Source organism: Oxyura jamaicensis, chromosome 3 (assembly GCF_011077185.1).
Source record: "Oxyura jamaicensis isolate SHBP4307 breed ruddy duck chromosome 3, BPBGC_Ojam_1.0, whole genome shotgun sequence".
Taxonomy (NCBI): domain Eukaryota; kingdom Metazoa; phylum Chordata; class Aves; order Anseriformes; family Anatidae; genus Oxyura; species Oxyura jamaicensis.
The window spans coordinates 43,437,293-43,458,910 of NC_048895.1; the positions used below are offsets into that span (position 1 = coordinate 43,437,293).

A 21,618-nucleotide genomic window follows, 5' to 3' on the forward strand; every position below is an offset into this window, starting at 1 on the left:
CGCCCAGCCGGCGGCGGCGGCCCCCGCGGCGGTGATGGCGGCCGTCCTGTCCCCGCGCCTCTGCGACAGCGACCCGGCCACGCCCGGCGCACAGTCCCTCAAGGTGAGAGCCGCGGCCTCGCCGCCAGGCCCGGCCCGCTCCCCCCCCGCCGCCTCAGCACGGGCCCGGCCTCGGCCCGCCGGCGGAGGGCGGGCGAAGTTTGGGGCAGCGCCGGGCGCGCGTTGCCTAGGCCGGGACGCAGCCCCGGCGGCCAGAGCGCCTCCCGGGAGGGGACCGCCGGGGCTCCCCGTCGGGCGGTGGGGGGTCGGCGCGGGGCTGGGGGCGCGGGGCTGTGCCGGGACCTCGCGCTGCAACTTTGTGAGGGCCGGTGGGGGGCGGCTGGGTCGCGCTGCGCCCGGGCGCGAAGGGGCTCTGTGGGCTGTTGGGCTTAGCGGTGTGCTCAGCACGGTACCTGCGGTGGGACCGCAGCCTGTGCCAATGTTTTCTCGTAGTCCGGTAAGTCTCTTGCAACAAACCGCCCGGCTGCCTGCAGTGTTTTACTTCCTGGGCTCCGAGCCTGCGTGATGCGAGCCGAAAGCAGAGATGTAAACACAGCACGCTCTGCTCCCCGCGGCGCGCTGCCTGCGCTTTGCAGGCTTGACGAAAAGAAAGTCTCGAGGCAGAAAGGAGAAACTTAGCCGAGGCATTTCCTCTTAAAGGCCGCTTTGAGATTTATCACTTAAAAAATGAAGTTTGGAAGTTTCTTGTTTCGAATATAGGTAGGCAGAAAAGCATAGCTGTGGCCCTGTTTATCTGTTTTTGGAGTGTGTTAGTGTTCTGGGTGAGAAGTAGGAATGAACTGCTGTTGAGACACAGCTGTGTTACACAAACTCTAGTGTGATGTTTTGGTTGGGACTGCTGGTTAGTTTATCTAGTTGAGTTTATGCAGGGTATTCTTGGAAATACTTGGAAGTAGTATTGTTGTTAATACTCAGAGATGCTGCTTGCAGGTTCGTTAACATTGCTTTTAATTTTTTTTCTTGTTGTATGAAAGATGTTCTTCTTTCTTGAAGAAGAGTTGGAGTAACAACTCCTCAAGAAAGAAAGAAAAAGTCACGTAAAGAATTGTGTAATACATGAAATAAACCAAAAGTAAAGGAGAAACTTTTCTCCTGCAACCTGTCTTGATTACAGTGCTATGAAGTCTTACATAACAAACTTCATTATTTGCTGAATTCTTTTTTAATAATAGTATTTCAAGTGTTACGGTATGTAAAACATACTAGAGTGAAAAACATTGGCTAATGCAGACCTAATAATAGTTCTTGTCGCTGTTTAACAGAGTGTGATTGTGGGCTTGAACCATTTATTTCTGGCATGTTAATTTTTCTTTCCTAAACTCTTCACAGAAGTTAGGAAAAGTGATTCTTTCATACTATTCTAGAGTTTCAGTTACTTAAAGAGTTTTGTTCTTGGATCTGTTGCTGGTCACAATATGTGATTCACTTCACTACTTCTGTCTCCTCTTTCTCACTTGTAATCACGTAAGGGTGATCACTAAAGGCTTTGAGATTTTAGGTAGGAGTTAGATAATAGTTTGAGTTTTTCTTTTTTTTTTCCTTTCCACAAAAGAAAAAAAATGCTACTTCCTGTACCAGTATTTTTTTGTAAACTACGTACTATTCATTTTAACTGTATGTTCATAAACTTCTGTGTTGCTCTTAGCAATATTTGCCTTGTTTTTGTAAGTGTCAGCTGTCAGCAAGGCTTGGTTTATTTGCTCTGTCCTTAGTGTTGCTTTTGGGAGCAATCCTGAGTAAGGGAATTAGTCTTGTCCCTGACCCTCAGTGGTGAGGGAAACTTGTAGGGTCTACAGCTGCCTGGCTGTGCTGATCCCATAGGTAGTTTACATCAGGAATGATGAACACGGTGGTCAGAGCCATGTCTGTCTATTGAGTACTCCATATACATGGCAGGCGGAAAACAACCAGTTCTCTCTGCCGCTTTGTGGCCTACAGCTAGTTTATATCAAAGAACAATTTGCTGCATAATCTGTCCTATCAGTTTTTTGTAGAGAGTATTATTAAATAGCTCACTACCTCGGGTATACTTGAACTGCAGATTGTCATACAGTATTTTTTTGGTGTTTTTAAATGATCCACTGAATACTTCTGTTTTTTAAGGCCTATTTGCATTTTTGTTTCAGGATGACACAGAAGAAAATTCCAATGATGGCAGCCAGCCATCCAAAAGACGACGTATGGGCTCAGGAGACAGTTCTCGGAGCTGTGAAACTTCTAGTCAAGATCTTGGGTAATACCCTTTCTCTATTGCTAGTCTTACTGTAGTGTTTACTATGCTCTTCCAGATTCTTTGCTTTTATATGCTTCATATAGTTCCTGATTTGAGGGAATGTTCTGTAAGTAGCTGAGTGTCTTTTTCTCCTGGCATATTTTAAGAGGTCATATTTTAAAACCACACAGGTTGTGCTGTGTCTTAATTTATAATCAAAAGCACAGCTTAGAAGTTTTAAAAATATTACATGTTTCTGGAGTGGATGTTGACACTGTAGCATCTGCTTTTTTTCTGATGTCCATTCCACCATTACGGATATCCTTTTTTTGTGTTCCTTCTCTCAGCATATTGATAAACACTGCTTTCGGGAAGTACATGTGAAGTGGGGTGTAGCTAAATGCCTTTGAAAAAGGTTAAGAGAATGTGGTGTTACAAAGGAATTGTCCAGCTACCCATAGATGGTGGTCAGTAATGTAAATTGGAATTAGTGAATTTCTAGAAATACAAGTATCACTCTTATATATTCTTTGATTTTTTCTAATGCTTTTCTTTAATGCTCAGATACAGCTATTTTCCTGCTGAAAACTTGATAGAGTACAAGTGGCCACCGGATGAAACAGGGGAATACTATATGCTTCAGGAGCAAGTCAGTGAATATTTGGGTGTAACTTCATTTAAAAGAAAATATCCAGGTATTTGTTTTTTGGTGTGTGTTTTTTTTCTAAATTTTTCTTCTAAAAAATCTCTGTTTTCATACATTTGAATGTAATCTGTATCTTTTTGACCATAATATGAGCCAATTGTTTAAAAAAGTCAATTTCAAAAGTATATCTCAATTTTGTATTTTGTACTTCTTGATTTTGTTACTGGCATATTGAAAAAGTATACTACAGTTTTCAAAGCAATTTACGACTTTTCAGTATTGTCACTGAAAATCTGCAGCCAAGTCTGATTAAGGGTTAAGGTCAGCAAGTAGCTTTTGAAAACTGACCTCAGCTTTATTTGTAGATGTTTTCTTAGTGATCTCTTACTGTATAGCTGTATCTCTGTATTCTGTTTCCTGAATTGTGGCAAATTTTCTATTTTATCTGTGGAGGGATTTCAGAATGAATTGGGAAGGTTCTAGGATTTCAGCCTTCATAAATCAGATTTATGGTTCTTCTGTCATGGAATTCATTTTAAAAGGCATATTCAAAGAAAAAGTTAAATATGCCTTCAGTACTTGATCATGTTTTCTGCATCCAAGCTATCGTGGCAGGTTTCTTTAGTGTATCTGTAAATCATAACTGTGGGCAGGATTCTCAGAAAAATTGTATGTGTCCTGGCAGTGTATATTAAATTTAAAATAAACTTTTAATGTTATCATGTTTATAGGAATAGTAGTTTTGTGTAGACTCTCACTACCTGGAAATAAAATTCTCAGACTACTTTGATATTGTTTATGGGGGATTTTGAGTAACTTCACACGTTTTTTTATTGCTTTTTTTGTTTTCTCTCGAGATTTAGAAAGACGAGATCTATCTCACAAGGAGAAACTCTACCTCAGAGAACTAAATGTTATCACAGAGACTCAGTGCACGTTAGGTAAGAGAAAAGATCGTTAGCTTCCTTGTTACAGTATTGAAAGTGACTCACTGAAAATGTGATTCAGTTTAGTAGAGAAGAATTGGATCATTTGCAACTCTAAATGTAAACTCTGAAAAGAAAACTGGTTTATATTTCATTCTTAAATTTGTGTTAATTGGTCAAAGGATATTGGTCTTCCAGACTTACTGTAAAAAAAAAATAAAATTTGGATCTAATTACTTAGCAAAACTTATGTTGTAAATTAACTTTTTTAGAGCCTTTTTATCCTTGTAGAAAAGAGAACAACATACTTTTTCAAACTGAGAAGTCCATCAGTCTTTCTGCTGAGTGAGTTGGGACTCGGCAAACACTAGTGTATTTATACAGATCAGTGCATGTGTTAGATGTTGGAAGCACTTAAATGTACTTGAACAATGCCCTTGATGCGCTTTATGTTGAAAGAGCTTCAAGTATTTGTTCTTCCTCTGTTAATATGCGTGACTTGGAACATGCTAGAGATTAAATGATGACTGTCCCTCTTTTTTACGTGTCATGGATCTGTGCAAATGTTAAATCATTTTATCTATTAACAGTTCTCAGTATACTTACCTTTATTTCTCCCCTGCCAGCTGTCTTGATTTTTTTTTCTCTTAAATATGCAAGAGAGAACAATATCTATTTTTATCAGTAGAAGCAAAATGCTATATTCTGTCTCACATACACAGTATGTGCTGTGTTAACTGTAAACAACAGGGATAGTTATATTTATCATCAGTGGTAGTAACATATGCCAACCTCCATTCTGTTGTCAGTGGAGGTTGGTTGCGTTGGAGGCTTTCAAAGAGGCGTTCTGCATGACATGATAGCTGCAAACTGTCACGTTCTGACTTCTGAATTGAAATACTTTAATTAGAGGTCAGGCGTCTGCATGCAGTGTGCTGTTCTGAATTGCCCTCACAGTGATTCTTGATTTGTGTGGAGAACCTAACCTCATAATTTAGGCTTGTACAAGTTAATGAAACTAACAGTTTACCAACACAAGAAACTGAAGCTAACAGTTCACCAGGTCCTGCTTACAGCAAAGGTTCTGCTTCACAGTGGAGTTGAGTAGGTGGCAGTCAAGTATGAAGATAGGAGTTGTATTCTGTAGCTGTAAGCAAGAAAAGAAATGAGTCTTTCCTCCTTGGGGAGAAGCAAACTCTTAATCAGCCTTGAAAGCTGAATGTTACAAGTTCACTCCTACTTGAGAGAAGCATTGTGCATTGTAGGTTGTTGTCTTTAGCTCCTCAAAAACTTTGTCAGATATAAATAACCTACAGTTAGTTTTGCCAGATAGCATAATTATTACTTTTATCTATTTTAGGTCTAACGGCTTTGCGTAGTGATGAAGTAATTGATCTTATGATTAAAGAATACCCTGCCAAACATGCTGAGTATTCTGTTATACTGCAAGAGAAAGAACGTCAGCGAATAACAGATCATTATAAAGAGTACTCTGTAAGTAAATAGTGCGCTAAGGGAACCAAATCTGTAACGTGGAATATACGTGTATTAAAAAAAGGGGTGCTCATAAAATGATAGTGAAATGTGTGTAAATTAATAAAATTATTTTTATTTCAGCAAATGCAGCAACAGAACACACAGAAAGTAGAAGCCAGTAAAGTTCCAGAATATATAAAAAAAGCTGCCAAGAAGGCTGCAGAATTCAACAGTAATTTAAACCGAGAGCGAATGGAAGAAAGAAGAGCCTATTTTGATTTACAAACACATGTAGGCAGATTTAAATTTCTTCTTGATGTCAATAGTAGCGCCTTGCTTGTTTTAGTAAAAAGTGTTCATTAGTATTGTCTTAACTGTTTTATCTTCGGGGGTTGAATAGTCCTGTTACAGTTACGTAGAGACTTGAACAGTTTTGCTGGGTAATACTGATGAAAATAATAATTTCAGATATAACTAATATAAAATCTTTTTTCAAATGGGAAAACATTTCTGTCTGAAGAGACTTCTAAAGTTTCAGTGTTACTTTATTGTAATGTCTCTAATCTGCTGGAACAGCATAATATTAAGAGGGATGTTTAGGTTAATAAGAAGCTTCTGTTGTTACCTGTTCATGTAAGTGGCTCATTCTTTTTTTGGATCACTACTGAAATTTTGCCAGAACAATGTAATGAGTTAAAAAGTAAGCTGTTTATCTAAAAGAGTACTTGCTCCCTATAATTTTTCATGTCTGTATTTTTACTAGGTGTTACATTATTCTTGTATTAGATATATTCTATGCCTCTGTGCTTGATTTAAAAAAAAAAAAAAAAAAAAGAAACCACCCATGCTAGCTGTTGTTTTGAAGCAGGACTGCACTACTTATGTGAAGACAGTATAGCGTTTTTTTTCTCTTTGCAAATTATTACAGTCCAGTAGTATATTGTGAAAAGTTTACATTTTTCTGATACTGAGATGTGTTACATATAGGGTATTAGATAATTAGTTTCATTCTGAAAGAAGACCTTCTATAAGCTTCCTTTGTGTTGCTAGTGGGATTTTTTTAGTAGTACAGTCAGGTTTCAGAATTAGATGGCAATGTTCTGCTACCCTCTACCAACATGGACTCACTGATAATTCATATTAAAGATGTTTATCATATAAGTTTATTGATTAAAGTTTATTGCTTGAATTGCTATATTTATTTTTTTTATTATTTTACATACTATACTATTAGAAGTAGTCTTGCCTTTCACTTCACTAGACACTTCCTGATTAGATGTAAATCTGTAATATTATCTTGAGAGTGGATTTCTTACCATTTGAATTGAATTGAGCTCTCCTTGAGAGAACTCAGATAGCTGTTTCAACTCAATAAAGGGGAGAGACTATTGAGTTCAAAAATATTTTCAGGGGGTGGAGGGTAGGGAAGGCTCAAAAGTTCGGATGTGAAATGAGAACTTCATTGTTTTGTATTAAACACCACAGATTATCCAGGTGCCTCAAGGAAAATACAAAGTGTTACCTACAGAGAGAACAAAGGTTAGTCCTTATCCAGTGGCTCTCATACCCGGCCAGTTCCAGGAGTACTACAAAAGGTATTTTAAAACCATTGCAACCGCTGATTCTCTTGCAGTGATCTATTTTCTCTACATCTAGCTGATGGAAAACATTTGGCTGTATTTACTCTAAAGTTTTGGATTAATTTTATGCTTGAGTCACTTGCTAGTCTAAGAAATGCACAGCATGAGGGCTTCTGTCAACAACATAAATGTAGTTCTGGCTGCAAGAGTGTTCCCTCCAGTGATGTATTGTGGTGCCTGAGCTTTCACCAGCTCAGATCCTTACTGTGGTAAAAGCAGACACTGATATCACTCCTGCCACCCTCAGATGTTTACTTACCTTCTGCCTCTGCATGTTTGCTAAGATTAATATCGCTATGTCAAAATGTTGTAATGCTGGCTTGTGGTCAGGTGCCTTCCGTGTGACAGTCTTACTGTCATTTTTTAAATTTTTAGAAAGTTTTTAACTTAGAAAAGTCCCACCAAATTGTGATCGATCTCATGGGCTAAGTGTAATGTTGGATTTTTAGGCGTGGGAGAAAGGTGTTGCTAGTTGAATTTTTCTATTTCATTAAATATTTATTGTGTAGACTTGAACATCTACACAAATTTTAGACTTTTCCCTGTGGGACGCTCCCATTGGTGAACACAGGTTGATTTGAAAACTGCTGCCTAAGTTGTGCCATCTGTGCACCAGAGATGGTACTACTCATCCTATACATACAAAGTTTTCTGTAGAGAAGCTTTTTATATGCATTTGCCTTGTTCATTCCAGTGTGTGTGCATACAGACCCCCCCTATAAATTTTCATGTTTAAGGGGTATTCTTGAAGGACCTGAATTTTATTAAATTGAGTTAAAAATACAAGAAGTCTTGTTTATTTTGAGCATACAAGCTGTAAGTGAAACTGGCTATCCTTCTTAATGAAGGACACAACCTTTCAAAGTGTACATCAAAATAGCATCCTACCCCTTACCGTGTCCTTAATAGTAAGAGGTCTCAAACTTTTTTCCTAGTCCTTAAGGTCAGTAAAAAGAAGAGGGGGATGGGGAATTAGACAGATTAAGCTGTATCTGGCTATGAGCAGATATAGATTAGATCTTCATGTTACTCTGTTGATATTTTTATTTGCCTTTTATTTTCTCCTTCATTAATAAAGAAACTCGGTCTTAAATAGATCATCTTTACTTATTTTGCTTTGGACCCCAGCCATTTATGTACCTTTGATTGGAGCTGTGCACACACTGTGTACTTACATATAGTCTGTTGGGTGTAGTAACATGGGCTGCTTATAAATCTGTAGACATCCAGGTGACCTTTTATGACTATGAAGGTTTAGAACATTGTAAATATGTTCTTCCTTTGTTCCATGAATATTTACCTACACAAAGATGGCAAGTACTAGATAGTAGTTAATTTGTGAAGAGAAATTAGTGAATTTCCTGCTTTTTTTTATGTGCTTTCCTGAAAAAGTGAGCTGGAATTATTCACGTTTCTTGCTTTCAAAATAAATTCTTTATGTATTTTGTAAATAATATCCATCCATAAAATACAAAGGCATTTGTTTGTTTATTACCTTTAGATATTCTCCGGATGAACTTCGTTACTTGCCATTAAACACAGCTCTTTACGAACCCCCTTTGGATCCAGAACTGCCTGCATTAGACAGTGATGGGGATTCAGATGATGCAGAGGAAGGGCGAGGTGATGAGAAACGGAAAACCAAAGGCAACTCGGTGAGACAAATTGAAAGTGTTCTTCAACAAAATAAAATCCTTTCTCTTCGCTTTTGTTAGTTTCAGTAATTTCCTGGTAGAATCTTTAACATTGGCAAAATGAGGTAGAATCATAAACTTGCCTTTTTAGTACTTCTTTTTATTTTATAACTTTTCTATCCAACTTTCCATTGTGCTCCATCTTTAAAGTAAATCAAACAAATATTTGTAACATCAGGCTCTCTCTTACTTGTTTTTAAAGAAGTTTTGAAGAGTCTTCCCATCTGCCACTCTTTACCCCCTTTTCCTCAGGTCACGGGTCAGGTTTCTAGCATTTCTGAGGGCTGTGAACATTAGTTCAGGTCACAGTATATTTTGCAATTTAAGTTCCACAGAATCCATCACTTAAGCAAAGGACTTGGTAGCCTGGTAACTTTGCTTTCTTGTAATGCAGAAGCAGGAAGTACTCAATATAGAAACAGTTACTTTATTACAACTTAAAGAAAAGGTTTAAAGCAGTGGGATTTTTTGTTTGTTTTACGATACATCTTTAAAAAGATGTGTATATGCTCTCTGTTTACACAAACCCCAAATTAACTGGTACTGGCAGTTAAGGGAAACTTCACCTACCTACCTGGATAGTGTTATAGGTGCTCAGGAGCAGTTGAGCTTCAGATGGGCTGTCCAAGTACAGCCGTATCATTCGTATATTGGTGTTGGTGGTATTTTGGCAATGACAGTTTTCTAGAAATGGAATTCCAATTCTTAGAAAAACGGAACATAAAATCCGAAATGCATTTAACAATTTCTAGTTCAGTTGACTAACGTGTTAGATAGTGGGTATATGGAGAAATTTAGCATTACATATAAACATGTATTTTGTTTAAATATTCACAAGCTAGTCATAACTGAAGAAGAAAAGAAAGGGTCAGCTTGTAGGCTTACAGGGGATAGCTGTTAATACACCCTTTCTGCTTGTATTTTTTGAGAAAAAAGTAAACATCATGCTAGGTGTCAAAACTTTGATTTAATCATACTCCTTTTTTTTTTTTTTTTTTTACACTTGGTCATTAATCACCTCTTCCTAATTCCCTTTTCCACTGACTTCCATTTCTCTTAATGGTAAAGAAAAGTAATTGGACTGAGCAGGCTGTCCTTCCATTTAGCCTCAGATGCCTTTTTGGTGAGAGAATGCAGAAGGGTAAATATCGTGGTTGTGTAGGGAATGTATGATTTGAGGTTCCTATGAAGGGGGTTTGGCTATGGTTTTAGATATCTTTACTAGCCATTAGGGCAAGGCATCTGTTGGACACAAAGGTGGACAATTCCCAAGTCTATTTTTCTGAGTTTTGAGCTGCCTAACATTTATCAGATCGTCCTGGTGAGTCCTACAATATACTTTTTCCTTTTTTACCCTCCCCATTTTTGGACTTGGATAGCAGTTTTCCTGTTCTGTAGCATCTTAAGGGACCTGTTCTGAATAATTCTTCCCCTAGTTTTTTTTTTTTTAAAAAAAGTGTGAAACATACAATTTCTTTTTGCCACGTAGTTAGCTTTGTTTTTGTGTTTTACTCCTTCCTTTGCCCTCTGTCTATTTTGTCTGTTTTGATTTTAGGCTCCGGGGCATAGGTAGATTACTTTATTTGTACTGAGTGCCTTTTACTGCCGGGCACCACTGTTATTTGGCCTTTTGTTTTTTATTGTAATAAACATGATGAATTATATTATTCTCTGCTGAAGGTTTTTGGAGGCCTTTATTAACAAAAAAATCTTGTGCTGCTGCTCTTAATTATGCTTACATCGGTCTATCATTCTCTTTGAACCTCTTCCCCTCTTCACCTTCCTGTTCTTCAAAATGCTTTTAACTGCAGCATGAAATCTGATGTTTGGTTCTGTATGAAATATTCAAGTGTGTTTTTCCTCTGATGGCGTTCTTCTGCTGCAATCCAAATGAAATATTCAGAGTGCTCCTGGTGAAAATCTGAGATGAGGGTGGCAGTAAAAACCTTCACATATTTAATTAAAGACAGTGTTATTTGGTCGTACACTTTTAAGTACAAGGCCAGGGCACTTTTAACTTTTCACTGGCCCTTTACTTTGTAAACAACATCATGCATATAGTCAATTTCTTGTTGACTTTCAAAGGAAAATGGTTCAAAGAATTACACTGTTGTGTGCTCCACTCTGGTATCAAGATCAACTGGAAAACACAACTGCTAGTGCTGATGCCAGTCTCTTAGCATGAGAAAAAATAAATAATGAAGGTTATGAGCAAAAGTGTTCTAGATTGCGATGCACCCCATGCTTTTGTAGAAGGAAAGATTCATCCTCCTTTTACATTAGTTGGCTCTAAGGGGCATAGGAAAGACTTGTCTGTCTATCCAAAAAAATAAAAAATATAGCTATGGTATTTTTATTATAGGACAATTCGTCTGGCAATGTATCTGAAGGTGATTGCGCCACAGACAACCAGGAGGATTCTTTTCAGGGAAGACAAAAAACAAGAGACAAAAGTTCTACTCCAAGAAAAGATGGTTCCAAACGTTCTGTATTATCCAAATCAGTTCCTGGGTACAAGGTAGAAGAAAAAAGCCCCTGACTGAACTTCTATACTGACCAGCCTCTCCCTGAAATATTTGTTTTTCAGTAATGTGGAACTTCTGCTTGCTGTACTTCACTACCTGCTCTTCTGTTGTGTGCTCCATCTGTTTGCTTCCTTACTTCTTTTTGCTTTTATTTCACATGAGGCTTTCCTTTACTGTAGCTATACAGTGGCCTCTGTTTCTGTTAACTTCTCTGATTCCCAGGCAGTTATGTTAGAACAGTCTGTTGTGGATTTGTCATTGGAACTCTACATCTTTCTGTCTGCCTGGACATAGCAGTCACAACTACTTGCCAGTTCAAAACTAGCACCAGGTATCCATTACTTTTTGTACTGTTTCATATGGCAGCATACCTAGAGATCAGTGCTGTAAAGTGCAGCTATGTGGCTGAACACGTTGTTCCGATGTTCATTTCAAGTAGTCTTTCATCCTGAGATGTTACGATGTATGGGATGGAAGATGAGAAGCTTATTACAGTCGTATAGCAACACTACATGACTACTTTAAGAGTATATGGAAAACAGCTTTTTTATGTAGTTCGTACTATATAGAAAAGTTTGTAGGCAATATGGTTTTTCTTACTTGGTTTGGATGTTAATACATTTTAGCTATGAAGCAGTGATTGCCAAACCTAAGACCAAAATCATCAGTATTACTGTATAATAATTTCAAAAATTAGGATGACAAAAGATTAAGATAAAAAAAAATTCTCAGGAGAACTGGGAATTGACATGCATTATTCATGTTATTATTCAGCATACTAAGAGGGGTTTTGAAAATAATGTAATACATTTAAAACACATTATTGCCCAGTCATGTTCCACTGAAAGGAATTAAAAATTTCCATTGACTTACATGGGAGCAGGAATAGGCCCATAAAACAGGAAGACACTACATTAACATAGGGTTTATGTAGCAATCAGGAATGCGTGTCGAGGGGTTATGGAAAAGGAAAATTTTTGTCAGTGACAAGATTGTACATACTGAGAAACTGTCTCAGCAGAAGTTGCGCTGTTGATGGTTTGTATTTTATATTCATAACTGTTTGCTATCTGTATTTACCAAGTTAACAATAAATAAGCTATAACTAAGAAGCTAATTTCCAACAAGAATTGGACAACTTTCTGTACATATAGTAACTGTAAAAGTTCATAACAGATATCAAGCTCCAATTGCGTTTTCTCTTTTCATAAACTTACTAAGACATATGCAAATTATGGAGATTTAGACTGTGGTACAATACATCTATTTTTTATATGTAACTCTGCAAATTGTTGTAGACTCAGAATGCATACTGATGTTCCCACGAACATGAAATCCAACGATGGCTCTTTAAATTTTTTTAGCTTTGTTTAACTTGACATTGGAGACTGTGTGCCACAGGTTTACAGAAAGAAGTTTCACCTAACTTTGAGATGCCTGTGTGCTTGATTAGCCCAATCTATGAATGCATTGAGAGAGGATTTACAGAGCAGAACATTTTTTAAAGTTATACTAGTAGCATACAGCATTGCACTTTGAAAATGGATTCCTATAGCAATTACTTACTTCTACCAAGTCATTGACTGTACTAGTAACAAGGCATTACTGTGAACTGACAGTGCCACGTCTTTCTGATGTCAATGTACCCTGCCTGCATCAGCCATCAACCTGTTGATAAGTCAAGATGGTGATGCTGTGTTGGGATGTTGAGAGAACCGGCTTTCTTGTTTGTGGGAGTGTTACAATGCTTTCAGTAAACGCAATTATATGAGCTGCTTTAATTGGTAAGACAGAAAGAATCTTGTTTGTTAGCTCATTAAAAACACCAGATAATGATATACCGTATGTGCCTGAGTGTTACGGCACTTTGAGCTGAAGGCTTAACTGATTTAAAATGTTGTCCCTGTGAATTCTAAATCTTTGTAATACTTTTGTTCTGTATCGTTCTTTAATATCTGACTATTTTTGTAGGACAGCAAACTTTGGGTTATATGTAGTTAAAATTGAAGGATAATTGCTATGGCATCAACATGCAAATGTATCATTATAGACACATTATAAGTGTTAAAGGATTCACACATTTCCACGGAGTTATTTTTAAGCAAAAGAAATGATGTATTTTATATGGAGCCATTTTTATTGTCAGTTCTTTAACAAAGAACAATTAGCATGTGTTTAACATTTTGTCATGTTACAAGTAGCGAGTCTTTGTTGCTGCAGGACTGGCTATTGCAATTGCACACACAGGGTACTGTTAAAAGTACAGGAGGTTTTTTTTGCACATAAAACTGAAACGTATTGAAACTATATTTTACAACACTTCTGTTTTAGGTCACTGTATATGCAAGTGGAACCCTTTGCATTCAGAATAGGACCTTATAAAAATAGTGTGATTGGAATGCTTGCCTTGAGAGCTGCATGCTGCAGCAAGGAAGGTAACACTGACAGAGCAGTCATCAATTTGACCTGGCATTCCTTCTCTCTCCCTTCCTTACCCCCCAGTAAGATGAAGATGTACAAAGCAAAATGTACTCTAATCAGATGGGATATTGTCACTTCCCATTTGGATTTGATACACTTTTTTTTTAGTGTTTCTAAAAGCCATTTATGATGGTAGAACTTGAATTGTTTTGAAATGTGAAGTCTTGCATTATTTCATTTTTGTAAAAAAAAAAAAAAAAAAATCAAAAAACATAACAACCACCCTTCCATACTGTTGGAACTTTTTTTATTAATTGGTTTTTTTTCCCCCCCCCCCCCCCCCCAAATGCACGATTTTTAATAAACACAATTTAGTGAAGTAAGAATTAGATGGAAGCATTGTTCACAAATGCACCCGTATCAGTGTCTAACTTTAGAATTATATATATCAGAGTGTTAACGCACATAACCTGATGCAAGTACAGTGACCGGAGAGTAGCTCACTTTAGTTTTGATGGAGTACAAGGGAGTATGCTGCTGTATATTAAAAGCAGTGATACACAAATTCATTAGAAGTCTGATTAGAGAAGTGCACTTCCTATTCTAGAAAGGCTTTGTTTACGTAGAAATAGATAAAAACACACCAACAAAAAAAATTAGAATGTAGCCTAAACAACAGAAGGGTAAATGCTGCAACACTGATGAGGTTTAAGCATGTGCCACTTTTGTTGGGAGGAGCAGGGTATAAAGGTATACATGTAGGACACATAGAATAGTAAATGATTTTGTGTGTTTTTGCTTCCATTATATTTATTACTTTGTAGAGACATTTGTGAATGTTAGACTTCTCTTACCGTTTTATTATATTTATGTATAAAACAGGTTGACTATGCTTTTTTAAAATAAATAAGCAAAAAAAGTCTGTATGAGTGCCTCTGTCATCTTTTGAAGGAAGTTGCCTATAAACATCTCATATGGTGTTTTGTTTTTTAAATAAAACTCTTCAGACTAGACAACTTGGAGCAGACTGTAGTTGTGCTTTAACTTAAAAAAACAGATGTAGAACTTCAGAAATCTTAAAGCTATGCGTCCTGACTACTTAAAAATGAAGTAAGATATTATTTTTCTAGATACAAGTGTTGGAAAAAGACAGGCTGGGGGGATAGACACACTTAACAGGGATCTTTGTAATGCAATTTATCCTTTTGTTTCTTCAATATATGTATTTCTGGTTTCTTTTCTTTTTTTTTTTTTTAATTAAACTTTATTCTTCTGCCCAGAAGTGGTTGATAGTTGACTGGGTATGTTTTTGCTTACTGACAAGCTGTTTAGCTCCTTAGAAAACAGGATATGCCTTGAATTTGAATTCCAGCTAATAGCTGCATCTTTGCAGCAACGTTTTTTTTTTTTTTCTGAAACTCTGGCACTATTGGTTAATATCAGTGAGTACTGTATTAATTTCAACCCTTATTCCTCACTAACATTATGCAGAGGTCCAAGCTCAATAATATAACTACTGAAATGTGTCTGAAGCATGTAATGCTTCACACAAACGTGTGAAGAAACAAAGATGTTTCTGAAATATGTCATGCCTTATTTCTTTTGTCCTCATCAGGATAACACTCTTTGGGTTTTGCACACAGAATTAATACACAAATGTTACTCCATTTAACAGCCTACTATTTCTCTCATACCTTTTAAATAGGTCTCATGCACCCAAATAGGCTCCAGACAGTCACTTAGAAATACTATAAAAGTAAAACAATATTTAAATGCAAGGGTATGTATTTTTTTACTGCAGTTACAACTGGAAATAAGAAGGAATGGTAAGATGACAGTGCATAACATAGCTTACCAGATATTTTAAAACTTAATTGAAGATAAAGTTAAGTTTTTTGCTTTTGTAATAATTGTTTCTATATTTAAATGTAATGAAAATAGAAAAATTGTATTTAATTTCTTCCACACAGGAAATCTGCATGGAAATTCATAATGAAGTATTCGATACCAGGGATTTATTTTTTTTAATGCTATCCCATGTAATTTAGGGGTATGTTAGCTGGTGAATTCAGAGGAAGAAACTAGTACGTGCTTCTGCTCCGGTTTTGCTTATGTAAAGCTCGCTACACGTGTGCCAAGTTCAAAATTTTATGTGGTTAATCTAAGACTTTTTAAATGCTGCTGGTTGTCAATTATTGTCATATGTATTAAGGTTCACACATCACAGCAGATAACCCATTAATTTTGAGTTAAGGAGCTATGTTACATTTCCTGTTAAATCTGTAAATTCTTCTGGAATGAATTTATAGCCCTCTTCTACCCTTCCAGCCAAAGGTCATTCCAAATGCTATATGTGGAATTTGTCTGAAGGGTAAGGAGTCCAACAAGAAAGGAAAAGCTGAAGCTCTTATACATTGCTCCCAGTGTGACAACAGTGGTAAGTATCTGTATAAACTAACGGGATTCCTAAGGATTCAAACATTCCTAATGTTTGGCAGATCTTTTTGTGGAAATATTTGTACTTGTTTACCAACAGTTCACTTGCCTTTTCTGTCCTTCACTAAAGCTTCATCCCTGTTTAAGGTTATGTGTACTGTCACATTCAGCGTGCTGTTAGATTTCTCCAGGAGGCAAGCTCAGCTTCAGCTCCTTTCAATGCAATCTAAATAATTTTAAATTTCATTTCAGACATAATTAATAATATTGATTTTAATCCAGGCCACCCTTCTTGCCTTGATATGACCCCGGAGCTTGTTGCTATGATTAAGACTTATCCTTGGCAATGTATGGAGTGTAAAACATGCATTATATGTGGGCAGCCTCACCATGAAGAAGAAATGATGTTCTGTGATGTATGTGACCGTGGTTATCACACTTTTTGTGTGGGGCTTGACGCTATCCCCTCAGGTAATAAAGTAAGCGTTAATTGTTCCCTTCTCACCTCCTCCCAAGTCCTGGGGTTTCTCTGTCAAAATATATGTGCTGCTTTTGAAAGAAGAGTTTAAAATCAGTGTGAAGGGTAAAAATAAGCAATAGTGTTGGAAAGCACCCACACACTAGGGTGAAATTTTTTAAAATAAGCTTTATTTCTGTGTATTTGGTTTTGCACAGTTTAACCTGGCATTTCCTATATAGGAAATATAATTGGCTTTTACAACAGAATCCAAACAGGCTCACTCAGAGCTAGTTTTTTTTCATTTTATTTAATATTTCCACAGAATACTGAGAATAATTACCTCTTTTCATAAAAGAAACCTGTAAAGAGGCCTGTATTGCTGCATATTGCTGGAGTATAACTTTCACATTAAAGAAGTTTGTTATTTCAGTTTCTATATTTAAAAGTATGCTCAATTTAGCATTTGTAAACACCTTTTTAAACCCCTTCCTTCCCATTTTTTTTTTCTTAAATGTAGAAGCTGGAAGTACCTAAATGTCATGCAGCCTGTACTTTTAAATTACCTGGCCACTCATATCACCTGGCCGACTCAAGGCAATGTAAAGAAAAGTTCAGACATAAGTGACTGGTAGCAGTGTTGCTTTTCACGTGACACTATATCAATGATCAGTAAGCTCATGATAAAGGGTTCAGTGACAATATTCCTTTTAACTACTACCTCAAATATATTCTATATTCCCATATAGAGAAGCACGGGGAGCTTGCTGTTGCTTTACTCCAGGTTCTGTGGTTGATTCAACTTTCAGGCTGACCTATGGACAGAATCTAAGCAAAGTAATTATATTCCTACAAAACTAAAAAAAAAAAAAAGCAAAGCAACTTTTATGATTCCAGCTGTTGCAATATAAATAGTTAATATTCATGCTCAACCCTTTATTGTTCCCTCCATAAATGGGTTTTAGTACAAGGTCTAGTGCTGAACCTCTGCCAGCAGTTTAATCTGTGCTGCCTGACTGCACTGAAATAACTGATGTTGGTTTGGGGAATGGGACCTACTACCCTGTGGCACAATAGCAACATTCTCCAACTGCCATTCATTTCTGCTGTGAGTAACTGCCTATAACCTTGAACTATGGTCACTCATCTGAAAATCTTCACTTGCAACCTCATAGTTTGTCTCTTCTTTCCTAATAACCATTGCCTTAGCAGTGCTTGCACTTACTCCTTGAGCTCCATAAACATCAGTGTAGCCAATTGTTACATGCACTGAGTCTGCAAGGGATGGTGAATTTGACATGCTGCTTTCTATACCTTTTTGAAAAGATGCTTGTATTCTAAAGAAAAACACTGGTTGTGTACATGAAAGGAAGTACTAGAAACAGATGAGCACCTACTGAAATGGTGAAAGGTACATAACTAGACGAGTGAGTAAAAAAGGTAGTTTCCCAATAATTGACAGCTTTCTTTTCTTAGGTCGCTGGATTTGTGATTGTTGTCAGAAAGACTCTCCCGTACCCAGAAGAGGAGGAAGAAGGGGGAAAAACAGCAAGGAGGGCTAACTCCCACCCTCCCCCCCTCCAAAAAACAAAACAAAACAAAACAACTTGCTGTCCAAAATTTAACTGCACAAATTAAAGTGATATTTTGGTGCTATTTAACCAACCACTTTAAGAGGAACAATACCACTTTTTTTTTTCTTTTTACCAAATAAACTTTTAATTTTGGCTATATAATTATTTTTGTGATGTAAGTCACTAATCAGGTCCTGTCAACTATCTAGACAGAGGAGTCAAATTCCCATTGGAAAAGAAAAGGCTTTCACTAATGAAATTTAAATTGTACATGCACCATTTGTATAAAATTATAGTAACATTCTTGTTTATTTCAGTGCACTCATCAGTATGCTCTGTGAAAAGAAAATTACAGAGCAATTTAAATACACGCTATTTGCATAGCAATCGGTTATTTTGAAAGACTCAACCAAAGCGAAAAATACTCCTGGAAAAACTAACTTTCAGGGAAGAGTGAGCATGATCTGACCTTCTTACAATATACTGCAACTTCCTTTCAGTGAAAATTTTCTTTGCAAGCTAATGACTTATTCATATAAATGTACCGAAAAAAAATCCTGTAAACATCTTCTGAAAAAAAAAAAATCACAAAAAGCTGTAAAGGGAGGTGTAAGAAAATACCTCTCAAGCTTAAGATCCTATATACTGCATTGCCTTTTAATGAGGAATGAGAATGTCATATTGACAAGTAACAACAGCTGAAGGCTTCCTCTCCCTATAGTAATATTGAAGTAACGTGTACTCGAATCAGAACATGGATTTGCAGAGGTGCTGAGTGACCAGACAGGCCTCTGCTTACAGAGGGTTGTTGGGATATAGAGCACAAGCAGTCAAAATGCAGACCATCTGTCCCCTTAGGTGATTGTTTGGTTTTTCCTTCCTTCACCCTAGGCTCCTCAGCTTGACTGCACCCAAAGCCCCTGCTCATTAGTTTTACTGAAGATACCTGGCAGAGAAAGAGTAGATTTTATTTTTAAATATGCTCAAGATTGAGGGGGCACTGAAGTGCAGCTGTTTGTATTTTGCTCTTTATAAAATAATGATAGAAAATAAAGGATTAGAGCTGATTTTTTTTTTCCTAAGCACCTGTTTAGAGATTCCCAACTCTACATTCATCTTTAAGCCCTGATCTCTAAAGCTGAATACTGCAACTACTGTGCTTGCTGCTCGTTTTACATGTAGGGCAGGATTTTACAATATAAAATTAAATATGGCTTTTTCCCCCCTCACCCCCCACTTTCTTTCTGGTTCAGAAAACACAAGAGTATTAAATATTACAGAAAGTTGTGTTCAATTTCACAGACTGAAATTTGATTTAGTCCAGTGTATATGAATTTAAAAAAGAATTTCAAGTATTAATTTCAAGATTCCAATAAGTATAGTCCAGAAAACAGACTCTTCATCCTGAGATTCATCTTCCGTGGTGTGTGAGTATTTCTGGTTTGCCTCCATCTCCTCTGGGTTATAAGAAGCCTCGCCAAAAGGATACTGTACAACTGTCCGATCGTAGTAGACCTTCATTTCAAACTCACTCTCCAGGTGAGAGGGGTGACCATAAATCCCTATTCCCACTGGGCGGCGGAAGTGTGCTGGTACGTGGACAACATCTTGGCCACAAGTTACGGACTGTAACTCATACTCGTCAAAGCTGGGGTGAAGAGTTATATCTGATACATACAAATCTGCATCGCCTTTTAAACTCTGCATCTGAAGAACTATCTTTCCCTCGTGATTTAGTCTCAAGTAGCTGTAGTTTCCTGCTCCAATCTGACCTTGAACAACGTGAAGAAGAAGCCATTCTTCAGGTACATCATCTTCCTCAAAGGTCTTTACCACAAATAGTACTTGAGCTGCCACAAATACTATCAGGACTCTCCTCCAGCGTGCTGCCATGGCTGTTAAGTTTTACTCTGATTCTTCCTGCTGTCACGTGCGCTACCCTGCAAATACAAAAGAATTTAGAAATAGTATACTCTGTTCCTGGAAGGAATCAGTTTTGTTTTTAATTTGGTACTTTTTAGAAATCCTCTCTAGTTCATAGAAAGTAACTTCAGTTACATACATTCACTAACTTTTTTGCGTTTTAAAACAGTAAACAAAACAAACAAACAAAACAACAACAACAACAACAAAACACCCTGCTGCTAAGTTCAGAGCTCTGTATGGTAGGATTTAAATGACCTCAGAGAACAGTTCAGGTGCAAATTTGGGTGCATGTAGGAAGCAGTATGCATTCTGACCTGCAGTACTAGAACTAAAACCAGATCATCTACTGAGATAACACAATATACTAAATTGTGGCTCTACAGCATGGATTATTTCTATGACCAAATTTGGCATATATTCACTGAAGAACTGCGTTTACTTTCATAAAGTTTTTGTTACCTTACAAGTGCTCAGCACTTTACAGCACTTGCCTACAAAACAGATGGCTCAAATTGCTGGGACTGGGGGCAGAAGGAAAGGGCTGTTACAAAACGCAGGCTCTTGTGCCCTTTCCCCCTTGTTGCACAGTCCCAGCCGGGCAGCCTGAGCATGCTTGCAGCACTCCAGTCCTTTCAACAGTTGCACAAAGTGCATGTGCACAAAGCAGCAAGCTCTAAACTTTGTCAAAGCCTTTCAAAGCATACAGCTTACTGAATTTTACATGCTGGTCTTGGTGAGATGAAGATTTGTTTCAGATGAAGATTTCTGCTCCCTCACGCCTTCCATGCGGACCGAACAATTATCTTAAATGTGACAGTTGCTGGTAAATTGCAAGCACATAAACAAACTGCGTAACTTCCACCGCAATGTGACTTAAACCTTAGTGGTTTTCCAGATAAACTGATCTAGGGACAACAACGTACAGGCATTTCTGTAGTAACAAGTTTTCTGTCCCAGGGGCCTCTAGAACACAAGACCTCAATTCTGCGAAGGCAGCACCACGGAAGGAAGCGCAGCGCTCGCAGAACCTGCCAGACTGACCCAGCCCTTTGAACAGTGACAGAAAGGCTGTCTTCTGGATCACAGAACAAGCCAATCCGAGCCGAAGCGGCGATGAAGCAACACACGGAGGGAGGAACAGACAGAGCAAACAGCTAGCTAAGCACAAGCGACGGCCGATCCCACCTGAGCTCCTGTCCGACGCCCGGGAGATCTCAGGAGACCTTGGACAGAGCCGGGAGCTCGGCCGCCCCCCTCAGCTGCCTCCTCCCCGCGGGCCGGCCCAGGCCGCGGGCACGGAGCGGCGGCGCCTCGGCTCGGCTCCGCGGACGTGCGGCGGCGCAGGGAGGCGCGGCCAAGCCCCACCCCGGGGCCCCACCGAGGGGCCGTCGGGCACGGCACGGCACCGCCCCTCCGGCCTCGCCGCGCCCCCTGCACGCCCCTCTCAGAGCCCGGCCCGGCGGCCGCCACTCACCGCCGCCGCCACGGCCGTTACGGCCGTTACTGCCGTTACCGCCGGCGCCGCCGTTACGGCCGCGCGCGAGCCGCCGCCCGCGGCCCTGCTATCGCGAGAGCGCGGCGGGGCGCGGCCGTCGCCCTGGCAACCGCCGCCCGCGCTGAGGCGC

At 38.4% G+C, this 21,618-nt stretch overlaps 2 protein-coding genes across 5 annotated transcripts; one reads left to right on the forward strand and one right to left on the reverse strand.

Moving 5' to 3' along the window:
• On the forward strand, positions 1–18,229 carry PHF10 (PHD finger protein 10). Of its 4 annotated transcripts, none has more exons than XM_035320650.1 (12): positions 1–103; positions 2,187–2,293; positions 2,837–2,967; positions 3,776–3,859; positions 5,205–5,338; positions 5,462–5,611; positions 6,806–6,915; positions 8,462–8,615; positions 11,017–11,172; positions 15,929–16,037; positions 16,319–16,507; positions 17,970–18,229. In XM_035320650.1, exons 1-12 carry the CDS (start codon positions 35–37, stop codon positions 18,053–18,055), a joined length of 1,479 nt encoding a protein of 492 aa, XP_035176541.1. In that variant the 5' UTR covers positions 1–34; the 3' UTR covers positions 18,056–18,229. The 4 variants fall into 4 exon arrangements, with proteins under 4 accessions (XP_035176541.1, XP_035176542.1, XP_035176539.1 ...); XM_035320651.1 differs by having other exon boundaries at positions 3,782–3,859; XM_035320648.1 differs by lacking the exon at positions 11,017–11,172.
• Positions 16,676–21,558, reverse strand: C3H6orf120 (chromosome 3 C6orf120 homolog). Its single transcript, XM_035320652.1, has 2 exons — positions 21,179–21,558; positions 16,676–20,007 (listed from the first exon to the last, which is right to left on the reverse strand). The coding sequence occupies exon 2, from the start codon at positions 19,958–19,960 to the stop codon at positions 19,403–19,405; it is 558 nt and encodes a 185-aa protein (XP_035176543.1). The 5' UTR covers positions 19,961–20,007; positions 21,179–21,558; the 3' UTR covers positions 16,676–19,402.
• Between the last annotated feature and the right edge of the window lie 60 nt (positions 21,559–21,618).

What these genes read in the sequence shown, in the direction of transcription:
- PHF10 (XM_035320650.1), top strand. Translation starts at nt 35, where the DNA reads ATGGCGGCCGTCCTGTCCCCGCGCCTCTGCGACAGCGACCCGGCCACG. An exon ending in ATTTAAAAGAAAATATCCAG is followed by an intron (nt 2,968 to 3,775) that starts GTATTTGTTTTT and finishes TTTTCTCTCGAG; the next exon opens with ATTTAGAAAGACGAGATCTA. An exon ending in AATCAGTTCCTGGGTACAAG is followed by an intron (nt 11,173 to 15,928) that starts GTAGAAGAAAAA and finishes CTACCCTTCCAG; the next exon opens with CCAAAGGTCATTCCAAATGC.
- C3H6orf120 (XM_035320652.1), bottom strand. Translation starts at nt 19,960, where the DNA reads ATGGCAGCACGCTGGAGGAGAGTCCTGATAGTATTTGTGGCAGCTCAA.